Source organism: Chrysochloris asiatica, unplaced genomic scaffold (assembly GCF_000296735.1).
Source record: "Chrysochloris asiatica unplaced genomic scaffold, ChrAsi1.0 scaffold00105, whole genome shotgun sequence".
Lineage (NCBI taxonomy): Eukaryota > Metazoa > Chordata > Mammalia > Afrosoricida > Chrysochloridae > Chrysochloris > Chrysochloris asiatica.
Window position 1 is genome coordinate 1885488 of NW_006408623.1, and position 21800 is coordinate 1907287.

A 21800-nucleotide genomic window follows, 5' to 3' on the forward strand; every position below is an offset into this window, starting at 1 on the left:
GAAGATAAGATATCCAACAGAATGTGGAAATTATCACACAAAAGCATTAATATCACATCTACATAAAATTTTTCTAAAGATAATTCAAAGACAGTTGCAGCAGCAGTACATCGACAAGAAACTGCCAGAAATTCAAGCCAGATTCAGAAGAGGACTTGGAATGACGAATATCATTACAGATGTCGGATAGCTCTAGGCTGAAAGCAGAGAATACCAAGATGTTTACCTGTGTTTTATTGACTGCAAAGGCATTAAATTGTGTGAGTCTTAACAAATTATGAGTAACATTGAGAAGAATGGAAATTTCAGAACAATTAATTGTGCTCATGAGAAACCTGCACATAGATCAAAAGGTAGTGGTTCAAACAGAACAAGGGGTTACTGAATGGTTTAAAATCATGAAAGGTGTGTTTCAGCATTGTATCATTTCAGCATACTTACTTAGTTTATAGGCAGAACAAATAATCCAAGGAACCAGTCAGTGTATATGAAAAACATGGCATCAGAATTGGAGGAAGACTCATGAACAATCTGTGCTATGCAGATAACACAGCCTTGCTTGCTGAATGTGAAGAAGACTTGAAGCATTTGCGCATGAAGATCAAAGACTAGAGCTTTTAATATGAATCACACCTCAACATAAGGAAAACAAAATCGTCACAACTAGACCAGTAAGCAACATCTTGATTAATGCAGAAAATGTTGCACTTGTCAAGGATTTCATTTTACTTAGATTCACCATCAACACCCATGGAAGCAAGAGTTAAGAAATCAAGGGATGTATTGTGTTAAGCAAGTCTCTTTAAAATGTTAAAAGGCAAAGATGTTGCTTTGAGGACAAAGGTGCACCTGACCCAAGCTATGGCATTTTCATGAATGTGAATAAGCAAGACCAAAGAGGAATTGGTTCCTTTGACTTACAACATTGGTGAAGAAGAATACTGAATATGCCATGAGCTGCCAGAAGAGTGAGCAAATCTGTCTTGAAGAAGTATAGCCAGAATGCTTCTTAGAAGCGAATGGCAAAATGTTGTCTCACAGAGGGAGCAGCTGAGGACTCTAGATTCATGGGAAGAGAGGGACTGAGAGCTGGCAGCCAGGAGGCAGACTTGCAGAATGTGCCCTTCGGTGGTGTAAATTAGTATATATATATGCCTGAGTGCTTAAAAAAAAAAAGAGCTAAAATGAATAGAGTGAAATACCATTAACTGATGGTACATGTGGGGGATTATATCATTGTAATGAAACAAAGTATATGATTTGTTGGTTGTAAAACTGATGCTCTACCCTGTAAACTTTCACTCAATTCACAATAAAAACTTAAAAAAAAAAAAAAAAAGTAGTCTCACTTAACTTTGGACATGTTATCAGGAGGGACCAATCCCTGAAGAAGGACATCATGCTTGTTAAAGTACAGGGTCAGTGAAAACAAGGAAGACCCTCAACAAGATGGACAGACACAATGGCCGCTGTTAGAGCCTTAAATGTAGCAATGACTGTAAGGATGTCATAGGACTGGGCAGTGTTGGTTTTGTTGTGCATAAGGTCACTATGAGTGGAACCAACCCAACAGTACAACCAACAGCAGTCAACAGCATCATATCTCATTCTTTCACCACTAGACTTTCAGGGCATTAGTCCTAGCTATGGACTATGTCTGCACCATCTGGTAGAGGCCTATGGGTAGGGACAAAATGTCTCTCATTTCGAACCCCTCATTTCCTCATGGTCTCCTCCCACCTCTAGGCTGCTATTGCAGCCAGCCCATCCCACCTCTCCGAGCCTCTCTTCCAAGCCAGGCTCCACACCCCCAGGCCTCACTCAAGATAGGACCCACCTCTCACCGTCCAGGCCCTGCCCCCATCCATGTGCATGCCTTTGGGTATCATCAGTGACAGTTGGCTCTCTTCCTAACAGGAACTGGGTGGGTTGCTGGGCACCAAGGAGTGTGTGGATAAGAGACCATATCTCCTCCTTTCACCTTGTTGCGGATTTGGCTCAAGACTCAGAGCTGCTAAGCTGCCTGTCTGAGACTGATGGCGTTCTCAGGAATTCTAGTTCTAGAATTGTCTTTGGTGCCTTTAAATGACATTTTCCTGAGACCTTTTCTCCCCTTAAATTTAGCCTTCTGTACTCATTTTTATTTCCTCCTCCTCAAAGTATGAAGGAAGTGTATTTTTATCTGAAACCCTCTCCAGGGCTGCTATGAGTTAGAGTCAAGTTGATAACACTTACAACAAACAATGAAGATCTTTATGTTCTTTAAGATGGAAAGGAGAAATTCAGGAAAATGTAAGAAGAAAATGAGAACTACCATCATTGCAGCCTGGAATAACACCATCTCACCCTTGACCTCTCCAATGTTTTTTCTGTGCCTACATGTACATTTTTTTCTGTGCCTATATGTACAGAAGAGCTCTGGTTACGAGTCGGGCTGCCAACCGCAAGGTCAGCAGTTCGAAACTACCAGCGGTTCCGCGGGAGAGAGATGAGGCGTTCTGCTCCCGTAAAGATTTATAGCCTCAGAAACCCTGTACAGGGTCACTATGAGTCGGAACCAAATCCACGGTACTTAACAACAACAAATATGTACATTTTACAAATCAAGCTGCTAACCTCAAGGTCAGCAGTTTGAAACTACCAGCTGTTCTGTGGGAGAAAGATGAGGCTTTCTGCTCCTGCAAAGATTTATATCATACGACAACAACAACAATATACAGAAAGCAGATTGTCAAGTCATTTTTGGCAACACTGGGTGGGTGGGTTTGAACCTAAATGCAACTTTTAGGGTAGTTGTTGTTGTTGTTGTACAGTGCCGTGCAGTCAGTTCTGACTCATAGTGAGCCTGTATAGGGTTTCCAAGGCTATAAATCTTTACGGGAGCAGAAAGCCTCATCTTTATCCTGAAGAACAGCTGGTAGTTTTGAACTGCTGACCTTGCGATTCGTAACCACTACCCTACCAGAGCTCCTTTTAGGGTAGTAGTCGAAAGTGAACTGTATCATCCAGAGACTTTAGGAATGCTAATTTCTCCGCATTCTTACCAACAAAATGACTGGTCTTCAAGCCTGGACATGTTGGTATAGCTCTCCCTGAATTGTCAGACCCTGGAAGAAGTTATTCAGCTGTGAGACAACTCTGGGTTTCTCATGAAGCTTGGATTTCTTTGGAGTCTGGAGGCTAGGGGTCTGGCCCACTCTTGGGTTAGGTGCCTCCCCTGCCTCAGTGAAGGGCGTATGCTCCCCTGGGTTAGTGGCTGAGGCTGAGCTCCCCGCACCCCTGCCTTATGATGGGGAAAGGGCTGCTCCCAAGAGTCCTAGAGTAATGAAAACAGTGGGTGAAAACGTGGGCTGTGGTTTGCACACTGAAACCTCACCTCAAGGGTTCTTTCCCCGGAGGTAAAGGAGGAGACCCTAGCAGGCAAACACGTATTTAAGAAGGATGAGCATTTTGAATCCATACCAGAAAACCTGCCTTGGCCACTGTGGTGCCTCCTTGCCATCCTCGGATTCCATGGGGCCGGGCTTTGCCATCCGAGTCCGCCCCCTTTCCTACACTGCAGTCAGAAAGGAAGCGAATCCCAGGACTGACAGGTAGAGTTTTTTTTATTTCCCCTGACAGCGCACCTCTTGACCTCTATCTTCTTGCCAATGATTTTTTAAATCCTAAATGATTTGGCAATAATTGCTCCTCCTGGTGTGATTATTACCCTTCACCGACAGTAAATCTGTGAAGTCCCCAGGGCCCTGCGTGCAGTTTGGTATGCGGAGCCCACAAGCTGGCCCAGACAGGCATCACTGCCCCCGGCAGCTGCACGCCTCTGTTGTCCCCGTTTCAGTCCCCCCACCCACTCCTCGTCACCCTGCTTCCCCCTCTCCTGTGGCTCGCCCTGGATTGGGACACTGGTTTATCGTGTAGAATCATGTATTTTCTCTAAGGCACCATATCCTCTGGCTGCATGGCCATGGGTCACATCAACAAACAGCCTAGTCCAAGATGTCCTGGGAGGGGATTTCTGCTGCTGGACACATGGGTGTGCGTGTTCTTTCTAGAAACATGGGCAGTACCAAGTTTGACATGAACTAACTGGTTGTTGTTGTCATCATTGTTTTGTGCCATGCAGTCAGTTCTGACTCACAGCGACCCAGTAGGACAGAATAGAACTGGCCCATAGGGTTTCCTGGACTGTAACGTTTACAGGGGAACCCTGGTGTGGAGCTGTAGGATAAGCACTCGATCACAAGGTCCGTTTGAGCTGCAAGGTTTGAGGTTGAAATTCACCAGCAGCTCCTCGGAAACTCCATTAGTTGGAATGACTTGATGACACTTAACAACAGAAAAGTTTACAGGAGCAGATCACCAGCTCTTTCTCCCTCAGAGTGACCGGTGGGTTTGAAATTGCTGACCTTAGGGTTAGCAATTCAGTACCATAACCAGGACTCCTAATAATAGTTGAAAGACCCATTGTATTTATAAGGAATCTTCTAGCACAATTGCCCCTGAAGTCTCTGGCAGCAATGGAAACCACAACCAAGCCAGCGACCATCAAGTCACTTCCTGCTCTTAGCGACCTCATGTATTATAAAGCAGAACTGCTCCATGGAGTTTCCTGGCTGCCATCTTTAGGGAAACAGATTGCTAGGCTTGTCTTTTGTGTTGCCGCTGGATGTGTTCAAAACACCAACCGTTGAAAGAACAGTAAAGCGTAAACCTTTGGGTCCTAAGCAGGAAACACTGGAACTGTTCCAAGACACCCAGAGGTGTCAGGCCAAGCCCTTGGGAAGAACCTAAGAGGACACAGCTGCCTGAGGCCCAGCCCGCTGCTCCTGGTCCTTACACGAACCTCTATGTGCTGCCGACTCAGGCTCTGTTGGCATTCTAGGAAACACACTGCCACGGGCTGTTTATTGTCAATTGGATGATTTTTTTAGTTTGATAGTCCCAGTGTGGCACTGTAAGGTATGCACTGGACGGCTAACCAGAAAGCTAGCACTTGAAACCCACTAATTGCTCCTTGGGACCTCTATACAGGGTCATTATGAGTCGGAACCAACTCGATGGCACTTTAACAACAACAATTTGATAGACTGGTAGTACAGTGGGTTATGCATTGGGCTGCTAACTGCAAGGTCAAGAGTTTGAATCCACCAGTCGCTCCTCTGGAGAAAGGTGAGGCTCTGTGCTCCCATAAAGAGTTACCACCTCAGAAACCCTATACAGGACTGCTGTGAGTTGGAACCGACCTGATGATACTTCACCACCACCACCAGTTGGTGCCATCAAGTCAGTTCCAATCCATAGCAGTCCTGTGTAGAGTTTCTGAGAAGTAACTGGTGAGCTTGAACCGCCGACCTTGAGGTTCAAACCGACTTTGCAATCCAGCACAGTGATCCACAGCGCCACACCAGGACTCCACCAGTGGGACAGACATAAACAATGAAATTCATTTGGGTTTTGGCAGTTTCCCCGAAATCAATCATTCTGGAAAAATAAATTCGTTTTTACATTTAGCACTATTATTTACGGAACGTTTCTTTAAATTGACTCATTTAAAAAAATAAGTTTAGTGAATGGATTTCAAAAGGTGTTTTTGATCATGATTACATGCCAGAATCCTACGCTTACCACATAAATAGATGACTCTAAAAATAAACACAAAAATATTAACATTAAAAAACACATGTCCCGTCATATTCCTTTCCTTCGTGGCCCAGCTGCACCAGGAGGAGGAAGGTGGAAACCCTCTTCCCACCAGAGCCGTGTGTTTTTTGCTAAAGGTCTCACTGTGGCTCCTCTACACTCAGTAAAAGGATGGGAAGTTCTCAGACAACAGACTCCTCATTTCTGCATTGGTGTCAGTTAAGGGGACAGGTGGCATGGTCTGACATTCTCAGAACGTCAGGAAATAGGGTCTTTTTCTCCGCTTGGACTCATCTTTTGAATACAGGCTGAAGGAGGACTGTCTGCCTTCCTTCCACTCTCCTAAGATTTGTGGGGTGGATGCTCCCGGGTTTTGTGCCCACTTGAAGTTGTTTGCTCTACTTCTAGAATGATCTTTCTGAGACCGGCTCAGACCTCTTTAAAGTGTTGTTTGGCACCAGTGTTTTGTCTTTCACTTTTATATGTGATTGTGCTATCATTCTGTTTTAATCTAATGGGTTAGTGGATTTGTTTATAATGTGGTCTTTTCTATTATATCCAATATTTTCAGCAACAAAAACAATGAAAAAGATGTCCTTTTTCTACCAAAAATCGGATAGTGTATCAGTAATATGGGGAACACTGTTTGGGAAACACAAGATTCGAGGAAGCAAGCATTAGGAAAAGAACTTGATTATAGCCGATTTAGGGGAGTCCTGAGGTGGCGTTGTACGTTAATGGGCTGGACTGCAAGGTCGGTTTGAAACACAAGGTTGGTGGTTCAACTTCACCAGCTGCTCCTAGGAAACCCTACATAGGATCTCTGTGAGTCAGAACTGACTCGACAGCACTTAACAACAACAACAACGAGTTTTTAGCAGCAGGTAGAAGGGAATCAGCTGTGTGATGTGTAGACACAGAGGTAGCCAGCCTCAGCATCTCCCCCAACCCCTGCCTCCCACGTCTTTGTGGTGCCAAGATACTTTGATGTCTGCTGGTTATTTCAAATTGCACAAATATATACCATTCCGAGCTGTGGCCCTATGTGGCTTGGGATACCTATTCAAGGTGGGCTGACTTTTCATCAATACGATGACAATAGTATCTGGTTTAATTTGTATGATGGTAGTTTTCAATATCCACTTGAGCAGTTTATGATGTCAAAAAGATGAAGGGGCGCAGGAATAAAATTCTCCGGACCCCTCTGAGTGAGTGTATTCCACTGCCCTGACAGGCCATCATGATTGGAGATGACATCGAAGGCGACATTGGAGGGGCCCAGCGGTGCGGGATGCGGGCACTGCAGGTGCGGACCGGGAAGTTCAGGTCAGTGCCAAGAATGCTGGTTTGCCTGCCTTCCCCTCAGATCCCCAGCCTGGCTGTTGTTTCATTTTCCAAAACAAATGTGGTTATTTTCTCCAAATATCAGCACCATACGTGAGCACTCGTTGACTTTTATATAACTGTTTTCTGAGGAAAAGTCTGGGTGACCATTTGTACCAGAAAGGGAAAGGAAAGGCAATTAAAAAAAATTTTTTTTTCTTTCTTTAGCATCTTCTCATGCGCATTTGCCTATTCATATATCTTTTTTTGGAGAAATGTCTGTTCAAGTCATCAGCCTGTGTTTTCATTGTGTTGTTGGTCTTCTGTCGTCGTAAGAGAATTTTATATAGGCCCTTGGGAGGTATACAGAGCCCTGGTGTGGTGCTGTGGGCTAATGTGCTGGATTGCAAAGTCATTTGAACCATAAGATCAGTGGTTCAAGCTCACCAGCTGCTCCTTGGAAACCCTATCTATACAAGGTCGCTATGGGTCGGAACTGACTCAGCGGCACTTAACAACAACAGGAGGTGTATGATTTTCACGTGTTTTCTGCCATTCTCTGGTTGTCTTTTTGCTTTCTTGGTAAAGTTCTAATATGCAGTCCAGTTGTTGTGTTTTTTCCCTCAGCGCAGCGCTGTAGAATTCATATCTAAGAAAACATTGTCAAATCCAAGACCACAGGGATTTAACCCAATGGTTTCTCCTAAGAGTTTTCTCGTTTTTGCTCTTTGACGATAAAACCTGCGAAAGTAAAACTTGTCAGAGAAAGAAATCTATCAGAGAAGGAAAGCTCAAATCCTTTCCACTCACAGAGAGAGGTAGTAAAGTGTCAAAAAAGTGGGAAACTTTCAAAAAACCTGGAAAAGTAAAGCAATTCCATTGAATTCTGGTTTTCACTGCATTTAGATTGTTGATCTAATTTGGCCACAGAATCAGTCTAAAAAGTGACACTGGACTCTGGGACTATGTGTACATTACAGAGGGAGTGCCTAGGTGGTGAAAACAGTTAACACGCTTGGCTTCTAATCCTGAGGTCAGAGGTACCTCAGAAGAAAGACCTGGTGTTCTTTCCCCCAAAGATCACAGCTATGTGAACCCTCTGGTGCACAGTTCTGCTCTGACCACATGGGGGGTGTCACGAGTCAGTGGGGGCTCCATGGTAGTGGCTGCTCTGCTCAGCACAGGGTCCAACTCGACTGCTCTGCGGACCACCCCCACCCCCCGCCCAGCCTTCTCCAGTCCAGACTGCTGTGCTGTCCTTGGTCGGTGTGGTCTCGAACAGATCACTGATGGCCACCTGGGGATGTTGGCCACCCCTGGGACGGGTGCAGCTGCTGCTGGTGACCAGCTGTACCTCACTTGGCTGTTGGGAGCGTACCCCGCTTCATTCTCAGGGGTCTCAGTGTGGCATTCAGGGTATAGATAACATTGTAGATGTGGAGGGACTGATTCACCATGGACGCCCAGTGAACTTGTGTTTGAGGGAGTTTGTGGCATCTGACCTGGGAGAGCAGGTAAGACAGATGAAGGCCCTGACTCCCATTCAAGACCCCTCTCCTGCTGAAGGAGCCAGGGAACCTGTGGAGCTGGGGCAGGAGGGGGACACAGGAGAGTAAGGGTCTGCAAGCCCAGTGCCTTCACTCTCCTCCTTCCCAGGACCAACAGATGGGCTTCCTGTCACGCCTGACCCAAGGAAAATCTCATTCTCAGGCCTTAAAAACGTGCTCCTCCATAGGCCAGCCTGGGGCCCTAAAGTCCCTAATCCTGCCTCTCCTACCCCCAAGTTGTAGCACCTGACCCTGCCAGACTTCTGGGCCACAGGCTCCACGTGCAGCAGTTGGACTTGGTGCCCTTTGGTATTCCTGCCTGGTGCTGCCCAGCCCAGCCTGCAGACGTGACTGGTGTCTGCTTGGAAAAACCAAGGGTGACATTTAGCAGCAGGTGAGGCTTGTAGCCAGGTGGCCCTTTGCAGTGGGCTTCTCCCAGTGTCTTGTCCTGATCAAGTGTGGCCTCCTCTGGGCTCTTCCCAGGGCTAAGAATGCTCCGGCCTTGCTCTGAAGAAGGTCCAGTCTGTAGCTAGCCGGGAAGCCCACCGTGGGCAGGTGCATGTTGAGGAGACTGTGAGCCACCCCGTTCTGCCAGATGTGACATTTTTCACAGCCCCCTGACCTGTGTGTCATTTCAAGACAGTAAACAGTCACCATGACCCTGTCTCCTAGAGAGATGGTAGATGGAGCCAGGTGACAGTTTGCTTGATCTTCCAGGCTGTTTCTCTCTGTTGAGAAACATCAAAGTAATGGTTTGTTTTGATTTGACAAAAATGGAATTGTAAGATAAAGTAACTTGATTTTCCTGCTGACTGGTGTTTTGTGGCACATTCCCATGAGCACACCTGGAGGGCGGGCTTCGTCATACTTTGGACACTTGGTGAGTCGCTCTGCACAGCGCTCAGCAGCAGGTCGGGGTCCCGATGGTGCTAGAAAAGATCTCAGATTGCATGTGGAGTGCTGATGTTTGGGTTTCTCGTGTTGTATAAATGCATTAGTGATATTAATGTCACCTGTGTATGTTGGATTCCATTAACGAGGCTCCTGTACAGTTTTAAATCGCACCTGTACTTGCACCTGTCCTGCTTTCTAGGGCTGGCCCTCACCTGCACTTCCCTGATCCGCCTGCAGATGGCACTCTCCACCTGCTCCTGGTCATGGACTTGGCCATGACTGGCTGGGGTCTCACTGTGTTGAGACATCAAGACTGGTACTCCCAAAAGTGGAGTGACCAGCCCACCAGGGACGGCCTCTGACATCAGCTGGGCACCCTGTCTACTGAGTCAGTGCCCATATCAACAGCGTTGGCTCTTCTTCCCAATGCTGCTCCCACCCTCTGGCTGCCTCTCTAAGCAAGTGGGCAGCATAGGTTTGAAGCTCAGCATGGCCGTGTCTGTGGTGCCATGAGCCCTTGGCTTGAGGGCAGGGTCTTGTCTGCCAGCGAGGCTCATTTCACCTCCATGCAGGGCCCCAGGATGGGCCAGCTGTGTGCAGAGGGGCCTCCTGGGCTGGTCCCCGTCTGTGACCTTGATTTCTTTGGCTGAATCAGTGCATGCCCTTGTGTCAGCAGAAGTGGCAGAGCTGTGTGGTGTTGAGTTTCAGGTGGGGAGGCCAAGACACCAGACAGGGTCACCTGCTGCAGGGTCCCATCAGGCCAATGGTCATTGTCTTTAGGACCCCCTCCCCTTCAGGCTGCCCCCTTGGTGTTTCTTCTGCCCTGTCAGTCCCCTGAGCAGCCCAGGCCGGGCCAGGGAGCATGGGGCCTGGACACTGTCCTCGGCTCTGTGATCTGTCTCCCTGCTTCTTCCTGCTGTGATCCAAAGTGCCCAGAACAGAAGGCTCTGCCCGGATAGGGTGTGAGGTAGACAGGTTTCCTGGACTGTCCCAGCAGGACACAGAGTCTCTGGGAAGGAAGCCCCGGAGCTCTGCCTACTGCATTTGCAGTTACCTCCCTGGGAGAGCTGGCAGGGCCCAGAACAAAGCCTTCCCATTCTGAGAGTGTGGCACAGGGAACCTGCTGGCAGACCCTGCCCCAGCCTCCCTAAGCAAGCGTCCACCTGACCTGGGGCACTCCAGTCATCCAGGCCTGGCTGAGGGGACATCCTCCATCTACAAGTTTCAGGCCCTGGGGGCCCGGGAGGCACTGGCTCCCCCTTGGATGTCACTGCCGGGAAGGCCTGTCTTGTCCTGAGGTTGCTGCGTCAATAAACCGGTTCTCAGAGTGGGACCGCGGCTTCTCCATTCATGCTGACACAGGGCTGGAAGTGTACCAGGAGGAGCCTGCCGGGTGCGGGGCCTGATGGAAGCTCACCCTTTAGGACTCCTGAGGCCAGGATCCCCGATGTCCTGCCCGGACTCCTTCTCAGCCAGGGTCAGCTAGGGCCTGGGCATGGCTGGGGGCCATGAATGGAGGACCTAACCTCAGGCTCAGAGATGGGGGATGAGGGGAGGTTGGCTCAGGCAGAGGCTGGGTCTGAACCCCAAAGTCTCTGTGACTTTGCAGCCACTGCCCTCAGAATGGGCCCTAGGAAGAAGCTAGTTACTGTAATGTCAGGTGCCCTTGGAGGGACAGGAGTGGACTGCTGTGGTCACACTGGTCACACGGTCACAGCAAGCCATAGAGGAGATCAGGGTGGTGGATGGCAGGAGACTTTGGTCTCTGAGTCTCCGAGCATCAGCATGTGGCCTGAGATGTAAACACCCCTCAACCTGCAGGAAGGATGGGCCAGACGCAGAGGGTACAGCCCCCAGCTGACTGCAGTCTGGCTGGTGGGCTGGTGGGGGGGAGGAGGGGGACTGGGACTGGACACTGGACTTGAGGCTGCAGCCCAGCTGCTGGGGAAGGGACTCCAGGAAGAAACCCTCCCTCTCTCTTCACCTGGTGGGAGTGGCCAACAGGGCCATCTATGACTTGAGCAAGGACTGGCTTCAGGGGTTTCTCAGCCAGCTCAGAAGTAGGGTGTCTCATCACCCTCAGCACACCCCAGGGCGCTGCGGGTGCCTCTGTGTGCCTTCCCAGGCCCCCCGCCCTTCCCTCCCCACCCACTGCCTGTGTTGTGGGGACTGGGCAGGGATGGGGGCCAGGCAAGTCTGGGCAGCACTAACCAGCTACGTAACCAGCATGCCACTCTGTAATGGGACACCACGATGAAATGGCAGCAGGAACTGGGCCCGGCCACCCTGCCCTGGAGTAGCCATGTGCCCAGAATGTTCTCTGACCCCGGCATGGACCTTGGATTCGGCCGCTGCTCCCAAATGCTATCAGGGAGGTCTTCATCTGGGGTCTCACTTGTCCTCTCTTACTGCCCTTTCTACAGAGGGGTGGCCCAGGCAAGTCAGCCCCAACCCCTGAGGGGCATTCCTGAAGGCAGTTACTGTTGCTGCTCCGTCTGAGACCAGGAAAGCCGCATTTTTTATCCTTATCCACTGAAGAAATCTGGATTCTGCATCTTCCTCCAGAAAAATGAAGAAGGGGGGAAGGACTTTCCCTAATCCCCACAGACATATGTCTGTGTGGTCCTTACTGTGTGCCCTCAGGGTCTCCGGGAGGCCTCCCAGTCCAGCTCCTCACATAGCCCCTAAGAGGAACACAGTTCCTCGTGGGCAAAAAACCTGAATTTTGACAGTGTGTGTGGCCCTGCAGAAGAGGGTTACAATTCCACAGGAGGGACCGGGTTAGGACAGACTGTCTGAGAAACGCTGACTTTGGCCTATGGCCTGTGTGGCCAGGTGGATAGGTGGGAGGAAGCGCCATGGACTCACCTTGCTGGGGAGGGGAGCTGCGGGGGGCAGACATTGAGGAGGGCCTGGGAAGGGGCATCCTGGTTAATTCTGAAGTGGGAATTGGGCCCTGAGCAGCAAGGGAGAGGCCTGAGACTGGGTGTGACCAGAAGATTCCGCGTCCTTGGCTGTGACATGAGGAACCTTTTTTGTTTGGCTTCTGAGTCCTGTCCTTCAGCTATGGTCCCTGCGTTCTTTTGGGGTCGAGCTGCAGGCTCAGGCCTGGGACTCAGCATACGAGAAGTCTGCCACAGAGATGGAAGTGTGTGATTGTGTTTGGCCGCCGGTGAGTTGGTCCCAGAATTTGCTGGAACTCCTGGAAAGGTGGTCAGTGAAATGTAAGCTGGAACTACAATGGCCACCTCTGTCAGCAGAGACTGGGCCCGGCCACCCTGCCCTGGACTGGCCATCTGTCTGGAATGTTCTCTAACCCCAGCGTGGGCAAGCAGAAGCAAGCAGGCCAAGGGCAAACAGCATGGAGGGGAGAAAGAGGCAGACCCCAGTTCCATCATTCAAGCACCTGGATCCAGCTCATCCTGAAGCCAGCCGACTCTAATGGAAGTGAGTCAATGGTGAGCTCTGTTGCTTGCCGTGTAGCCCCGGAGCACTGCAGGTCCCTCGGGTTGACTCAGTCTGCGTTCAGATCTGTCTTCTGTCTGACACATACCCACAGGTGAGGTAAAGCCATGTGTCTGCAGTCCCAGCAGCAGATAGAAACCTCCACAGTAGCCCCTGGTTCACACCACTCATTTCTCTGTGCTCTGGAACGTGCTAGAAAGGACTTGGTTTGACCTTGGAACTATGACAGAGTTGCCCGAAGTAGCATGGGCTTCCTGTGGGGTGAGTTCCTGTCTCTAGGCTGCACTTACCCCCCCAGCGTGTTGACTGGCCCTGGTTACCATGACAACCCCAGAGCCTGGTCTTGTCTCCCCTCCACAGTTGAGAGATAAGTCTGGAAGATGTGGAAACTGAGGCCCAGAGGGCAGGGGCATGGTTTCACATCATTAAGCCTCCTGGCTCTCCCCACTTCCCTGACCTTCTTGTCCAGGTCACAGCTGCTGGCATCACAGCTGGCTCCCAGGAGCCCACACATCTGGCCTTGTTTTCTCCTGCAGGTCCTCCCCCGCAGTAGTTCTCCCCTCCTGCGGGCTCAGCCCTGGGCTAGGTTGCCTCTTTTCAGACTCTTTCAGAGCTACTTTCAGTTCCTCTTTGCTCTGGATTGAATTGTGATCCCCCGCCCCGCGAAATACGGGCTCCAAAGTCCCGTTTGGGAACAGGGTGTCTTTGTTATGGGAGTGAAGCAGGATTAGTGGAGGGTACATCTTGAGTCCATTTCTTTTGAGATATGAAAGAGAATAAACAAAGTAAGAGAAACAGAGAGGAAGCCAGGTGCTGGGCCACGTGAAGCTCGCCCCGAAGCAGCCAGCAGAGCCTTCTCCAAGAGCCAGTGCCCTGACTTCAGACTCCTAGTCTTCTAAACTTCCAGAACATACATTTCTGTTTATCAGAGTCACCCATTTGTGATATTCTGTTGTAGCAACTCTAGGAACGGACACCTGCCTTACCTGCGGTTTCTGCTGGGGCCGCTAGGGGGCACCGTGCTGTCTGGTATGTGGCAGAGGCACGCACACACTCGTGCGCGCACACACACACTCACATCTGGGTCTCCTTATAGTCAAACACTCACACCTGACTCCTCATGCACACTCACACACACGCTTACACCCAGATTCCCCTCACAGGTACACACATACACACACTCAACACCTGGTCCCACATGTACACACACACATACACCTAAGCCCTCCCCACGTACACACTCACCTCCAGGCCCCACACTTGGACCACACACACACAGACTCACACACAGACTCCACTCTCTGGCCCTCTCGTCCTCTCTTGGGCTGCTGTGTGTCAGCCACCAAGACGGGCTGCCAGAGAGTCAAACCCCAGGAGTGCTGCCCAGGCCCCCATAGCCTGCCAACCCCTGGGCTCTGCCCCCCTCCTGCCCCTTCTGTGGACACAGTCCTCAGACATAGAAGACACTGGGTCCCCCGCAGCCTGGGGACCCCAGGACGTGAAGCAGGTGGAATGGCCTTTTCCTTGCCTGCTGGCACCTTCTCAGGGAAGAAGTTGAGAGGCTCTGGGTGTGTGTGTAGGGGGGTGGGTACCATGGCCTCCCACATTCCTGAGATTGCAGGGGAGGCCCAGGGTCACCGGAGTAGGAGTAGCCTCCCACCCCGGGGCCCGCTTCCATGCCTCCCAGCCTTGTTCACTGCCCCTTGGCCACCCCCTCCCTCAGCCTGTCTGGCTCCTGCCGGCTGGCTCTTCCAGGCCTGTCTTGGTGATGGAATTCCCAGAGTCTTCCTAAATGGATGGGCTTTCAGGGGTCGCTGGCTCCATATGGGGAGTCCTGAGCCCCTGCCGTCATCCCATAGCAGAATGGAGCCATTTCTCTTGTACCCAAAACATTCCTCACCTCCAGGAGAATTATTGGGGCCCTCCCTTGAGTTTCCACCCTTCGCATTTCAAAGCGTTCTGAAAGGTTTCAAAGCAACACAAAGAAATTCCACATCCCCAGTCCCGAGAGGCCCCGCTCACGTCCACTAGAGGGAGGTAGATTCCCTCTGCTGGAGCCCTTCCCAGCCTGACTCTCACGACCTTGACAGCTTGGAAGGTCACAGGCCATTTTATAGAGTGTCCTTCAGTTTGGGTTTCTCCAGGTTTTCTTAGAATACCACCAGGGCGTGTGTGCATTTTGAGTCAGAACATCACAAAGGGGCGTTACATTCTTCATGTGTGTGTTGTGTTCTCTGTCAGAAGGCACGCCATGTCCAGTCTCCCCAAGATTGGTGATATAATATAAAGTGATGCTTTTTTCCTCTTTGTGTATTTGTAAAAGACACTTTGAGATCACATGAAACCACCTTCCTCACCCTATTTTCTTTCCTTGTTTTCTTGTGAACTTGGCGAAGGTTTACAGAACAGATCTGTTTTCCATTCCAGGCATACACATTTTGTTTCATATCCTTCATTGCAGTCCCCACAACTAACATCAGATAGCCCACTTCCTCCCTGTGATTCTGGGTCCCTAACCCATTTGAACATTGCCCTTGGGCAAATGCTGCCATTTGATCTTGAATAGATGATTGTTTAAGGAGTGACTACCTCCCTAGCCTTACTGTTCCTTCCCCTTGTGTTGTTGTGAAGTGCTGTGAAATCCATCAGGACTGCAATCCAGTGCATTCCCCTGCATCGCCAGCCACACCAGGACTTGGTTCCCCTTATAGACCTGTCTGTTGTTCGGCTGGAAACTAAACCATGGGAAAGAGTTTAGTTCCAGACCTGAAGGGTAGGGAAGGAGGTTCCATACGTCTTTATCAGAGCAGTAAGCCTGTCTTTTTTTTACAATTTTGAATTTTGTTCCACATTTTCTCCCCTTTTGAGTAGTTGGTTTTGGTAGCCGGGCATAGTTGTTCTGGTCTCAGGATCGTGGAGACCGATATTCACTCTATTTTCATCCACTAGTTTAGGTATCCATCGCTGCTTCTTGTGTATGTTAATTCTTTCTGTGATGGTTGCCAAATAATACCACCATTTTTTCTTTACAAAAAAAGTTGTTGTTGTTAAGTACCGTCGAGTTGATTCCAATCCATAACGGCCCTGTATAGGGTTTCCAAGGAGCAGCTGGTGAGCTTGAACTGCTGACCTTGCAGTTCAAACGGCTTTGCAGTCTGGTACATTAATCCACAGCGCCATACAAAAGCAAAAACAAAAAATAGTTTTGAGTTCATGGAAAAATTCCATTACCTTCTGATCCCATTTTTCCAGGAACTTTCTGAAGCCCCTTTGTATACAACAGAGCATTTGCCACCTCCACCATTTTCACACAAACAAGTTAGTGACTTTAGTTAACGTTTGTCGTGTTGTGTAACTGTCCCCATTATGGGTTCAGAGGTTTTCGTCACGCTTCACGCAGAGACCCCTTAAGCAGCGTCTCCCCAGCCCCCGCCCACCCATCCCTGGTGACCACGCTGGTGTCTGCTTTTGCCTCCACTAGATACGGTGTATACTTTGGTGGGATCACACGGTGTTTGTCCTGTTGTAACTCTTCCTTTCACTCCATGTCGTGTTTCCCAGGCTCATCCCTGTTGGGCATTGACCAGAACTTCATTCCTGCCATTGTGACTGTACCACATTGTGCTTCTCCCTTCCTCTGTTGATGGGCACTGGGGTTATTATACATGTGGGGTCGTTGTTGGCATTATCCTGTAAAGAAGGGTGTTTCCTCCTCCCCGGTTATTCGTCTGCGTGACTGTGGACTCGAGAGTGCGCGTTGTATGCCTCAGCTTGGAGCCTGCTGCTACCATTGCTAGCTTTCATAACATGACCAGTGGCTAATTCCGTGACCAGTGGCTAATTCCATGATCAGTGGCTAATCCATGATCAGTGGCTAATCCATGATCAGTGGCTAATCCATGATCAGTGGCTGGTTCCATGAGCTGTCAGGTAATAGCTGATACTTAATTCCCATGTTGGAGTCCTGGGGTGGTGCTGTAGGATAAGCACTGAACTGTTCATCACAAGGTTGGTGGTTTAAACCCACCAGCCACTCCTTGGAAACCCTGCACAGGGTTGCAGTGAGTTGGAACCAACTCAGTGGCACTTAGGAACAACTTCCATGCCGATAGCCAGTCTCATAACCTTACCAGACCACTGAGTGTCTGGCCCCCACTGGACTGCCATCTCGTCTGTCCAGCTCTAAAGCTCTTACATGGAGCTCTGGTCCCTCCACTCTGCCTTCCCACTAGGATGTCCATCTCGAATGCCCAGTCTCAAACCTGTCTTTCCCTCTACCAGGAAGGGAGGAGGGGAAATCCCATACCTTTTGCTAGTTTGTCTATTTCCCTGCCCTCTCTCCACTCCCCGCCCAGGGCCAGTTTTGCCCCTGCCTTCGGTGAGGGGATAGAGACTTAGCCTATGTGGTTAGCCCCTCAATACCTTGCATAGAGCAGACACTGTGTTTGTGAAGTGTACACCATTAGCACCTCAGACCATGTCCCAGACCAGGCCAGAGCCAGAGAAAATGCCCTGTTCTCGGGACACAGAGGGTTACCCTGCTGGCCAGGGTGGGCCAGGACCCTTACCAGCATCTCTCCTCGTTGTCCTGAGGCCCCTGATGAACATGTATCCATGTGCATCAGTGTGAGCAAGGGCAGCTGTGGACCAGCATGGTCTCCAGACCGGGAGACAAGTCCCGGGTTCAAGTTCTGGCTCAGGGACTTTCCAGTGAGGAGACACCTGAGTGCCTCAAATTTCCCCATCTGTAAAATGGAGCATTTTACTCTCTTTGATAACCCCAGGACCTTCAGAGAGTTTGAGAACTATGCAGTTGCAGGAAAGGACCATTCCGTGAGCCCCACACATCCAAGGCTGCCTGGGTCATCCCGTGAGCCTACACAATCTTGGTGCAGTTTGGGGAGGAGAGCTCTCTGCCCAGTAGCCCCACACATCCGGGGCTACCTGGGCCATTCAGCCAGGCCTGACCTTGGGTTCATTTCACAGTTCTGGAGGCTGGAGTGTGAAATCAGGGTATCAGCTGTGTTGATTCCTTCTGAGACCCCTGAAGCCTCCCCCTTGGCTTTTAGTGGTGCCAGGCGTATGTTGGCTTTTAGCTGCAGCATCTGTCTCTCTGTCTCCTCTGTCCTTGTACAAGCAGCCCAGTCACGTAGGGCTCGGGCTGTTCCTTCCCCAGTATGACCTCATGCTAACCAGATAGTGTCTTTCCAGGCAGGGATTAGGGTGTTGACATGTCCTTTTGGGGACACAGTTCAACCATATGGGTGGGAGAGGAGACACATCTGCCTGGGCACCGACATTTTAGGCTCCCTTGGCTGCTCACGACCTTGTGGAACCACACGAGTGTATGCGCTGAGTGGGCACGCAACAGCGCCAGCCACTCCTTGGAGCATGGGTGCTCGATTGGAAAAGTTACACTTTTCTGGCATAAGGGTACAGCCATGAACATTAGGGCCTGCTGCATGTAGAGGGGCTGTTTCCCTTCCCTTCCCTGGCTCCCTCTTCTTCACAGCCTCAAAAACTCTATACATGGTCACTGTGAATCAGCACCAACTCAATGGCACTTAACAACATAGTATGTGGTGAGCTGGGGAGCTGAGCCGGAGCTCCCCGGCCCAGCATACCCCAGAGCAATGCTGGGCAGAGAGTGACATACAGGATGCAGAGGGGCATATGGGTGGGGTTGGCTCATGGTTTCTGGGCCACCTGTCAGCAGGGACCATGCCACCCTGGTCAATTACCCACCCAATATGGAGGTGTTTAAGGGACTGGGGCTGAGGATGTAGGGACTGGGGACCAGAATTGGACATCCACTAAATGAGGCCCTTTACTGGGGCAGAAAGACCTCCTAAACCACGGAATACCTGAGAAGTGGGCAGAAGAGAGCCTGCAAAAGGAATTATGATCAGGTGTGCTTCCTAAGGACCAGAAACTCGTCTTCCCAACACTGCAGGGAGGTGTTTTGTTTTAAAAGTCTCTTTTAAGACTTTTGTCGGTTTGAACTGCAAGGTTGGCGGAACACCAGCCACTCCTCAGAAACCATATGCAGGGTCGCTATGAGTCAGAACTGACTCATCGGCACATAACAACAACAACAACGGTCTACATAAAGTGTTAAATAGCAAAGATGTCACTTTGAGGCCTAAGGTGCACCTGACCCAAACCGTGGCATTTTTAATTGCTTCATATGTTTGCGAAAACTGGACAATGAATAAGGAAGACTGAATAAGAATTGATGCCTTTGAGTCCTGGTGTTAGAATTATGGAATACCAAATGCACCATGAACTACCAGAAGAATGACCAGATCAGTTTTAGAAGAAGTATCGCCAGAATGGGACTTAGAAGCCAGGATGGTGAGGCTCCATCTCATATACTTTGGACTCATTATCACGGGGACCAGTCCCAGGAGGAGGACATCATGCTTGGTAGAGGGTCAGCGATAAAGGGGGAGCCCCACGGTGACACAATGGATTGACACACATCTGCGCTGTGGGCTCAAACGACAAGGGCTGTGAAGATGCCATAGGACCAGGCAGTGTTTTGTTCTGTTGTACATAGAGCTGTTCTGATGGCAGCTACCAACAACTCAGTCTCCTAGGAGGAGAACCTAATGGCCTGACCACATGTCAGGCCCAAGGCAGGGATAGGCTCTCTGACCCTCTGCTGAATCCACATGTAACCTCTCACCTCTCCATGCTGTATAGGAAGCTGTGAGGCCCCTCTTAGAGCTGAGCCTGTGGTGAGTGTCAGCCCTGCCCCCACCGGTACCTGACTTGGGGAAGGGCGGCTCAGGTGGCTTTGTCTTGGCCAAATCTGACCATTTAATTGTTCCAAATAGAGACTTTTGTTGAGTCTTGGTGCTTTCTCATGAGACCTGAACTCCCTCTGGAATATTCTCTGTATAAGATGTATCCTATTCAGTTCGTGTAGCTGCATCAGCACTCAGGATGAGGATCCTGGCTCAGCCAGCTGTGTGACTCTGTGACTCTGAGCCTCCTTGCAAATGATGCCTCCTGCGTAAGGTTACTGAGAAAATAGGAGCGGACAGCAGACAGCCAAATAATCGTCAGGGACTCACTAACTCACTCAGCCCTAGAAACCACCCGAGTTGATGAATCGATCTTGTCATTGTTTCCAGGTGATGGCTTGTGTGTTTTCAACTCAGTTCCACAGCGACACTGTGTAGGGTTTCCTAGGCCGTATGGGAGCAGAAAGCCTCATCTTTCTCCTGTGGAGCAGCTGGTAGATTTGAACTGCTGACCTTGCAGTTAGCAGTTCAGAGAGGTCCACTAGCTTGAGTAAGGTCACACAGCCAGCGTTTGCACCTTGGGAGGCTGTGTGCTTGACCACCACACCATCTGTCTCCACACACTTTTAGTCTGGCTCGTGGGCTGGCCTTCAGGGTGCAGGCTGCTGAGACAGGAGCCTGGTACCAGCCCAAGCTGCTCACCTTCACAAAGGCACAAAGTTGGAGGGGTCTTCAGCCAAGGGTCCCAGAAGTCCAACCTGCTCTAATCCTTCAGGGGAATTAGGGCCTGGTGTGGCGCTGTGGGCGAATGCTCTGGTTTGCTCCTCAAGTTTGGCGGTTCAAGCTCACCAGCCGCTCCTCAGAAACCCTACAGAGGGTTGTTATGGGTTGGAACCAACTCGATGGCACTTAACAACAACAACACCTACTTCGGCCAGATCAGCTCTTTTATTTGTGTGGGGTTCCTTGTAAGCCCCCCACACCCCGAGCAGGGCTAGGAATGATGGCTCTGGAAACATAAAAGTTTCAATGTCTCTTGCCGTCTATCCAGACCTTGCCCTTCACTTTACAGATGGGAGGACTTTGACAGGCTGCCCTTTCCTACCCACCCCAGGCAGCCCCACCTCGGGTACAGTGGGCTCAGACCTGGCCTGCTTGGGGGCTGGCAGGGTGGGGAGCATGTAGAAGTGGGTCCCTGGTTTGCTCTAAAAGGAAAAGGTGTTAAGCAGTTTGGAACCTGCTCGTAAGGAGGGACCCTCAATGTTTCCACAGGAATAAGCAGGTCCCGCCCATCCAATGACCACATAGATCTTGCTAGGCCCGACTGGAACAGGCTGTGTTGCTCTGCCTCCCTCAGGAGCCTGCCTGGTGGGTATGGGTGGGCCATGGATAGCCGGAGGCAGCTGCTCCCCATGTTCCTGCCATGTGACCAGAGGGCTGGTGAGGCTGCAGGGAGGTGGAGGTTAGAGGGGGAAGGGAACAGAGAGGAAGTCAGATGTCACTTTGGAAGGGACCGGGCGCCCTCTTCAAGGCCCAAATTGGAGTAAAAACTTCATCTGGCAGAAAATGTAAGAGGACCTAAACTTCATAAACAAGCACTGTCCTGCAGCACCAAGCACTGGATGGACCGGGTGAGGGTGGGACATGCTGGAAGCCAACCTGCAGGAACAAGAGCATGAGCAGACTGCTTCTGGGCCAGTGGACCTCAACTCTCCAGCATGCACAGCGTGCCGGACACTCGCTCCTTCAAGGCTGAATCCACACGCTCCTGAGTGTATCCTGTTGTCTCCGTTTTCAGCAAGGACTCAGAGCGGCAGGGCCATTCCATCCTGACTTGGGGACCCTGTTCAGCTCACCCATGGGGCTGCTGGAGTATGGCGGGCACAGTGTCCATGAGAGTGCTCCGAGTTGTTGCTGGAAGTGGGGGCCTGGTATGAATTAGGTACAGACAGTGGGCGGCGGGCATGCCCTGCCTGGAAGGGGCTTAGGAAATAGGACAAGGTGGGAGTGTGACCTGTTGATGGCCGCTGGTACATGCAAAACTGCCGCTGCTTCCCTGCACGTCCAGGTCTCCCCCCCCACACACACCTCCCTGCACATCTGGGCCTCCCCCGCCACCTCCCTGCATATCTGCCCCCCCCCACCTCCCTGCACATCCGGGCCTCCCCCCACCTCCCCCTCA

The 21800-nt window shown here is 50.5% G+C and overlaps 1 protein-coding gene across 1 annotated transcript in view; it reads left to right on the plus strand.

The window, feature by feature from the left end:
* The window catches only part of LHPP (phospholysine phosphohistidine inorganic pyrophosphate phosphatase), a 144870-nt gene that overhangs the window by 53051 nt on the left and 70019 nt on the right, over window positions 1–21800 (plus strand). The window contains exon 6 of the mRNA XM_006867467.1: window positions 6875–6966. Coding sequence (XP_006867529.1) covers window positions 6875–6966 — 92 coding nt within the window. The remainder of the gene's footprint in view (window positions 1–6874; window positions 6967–21800) is intronic.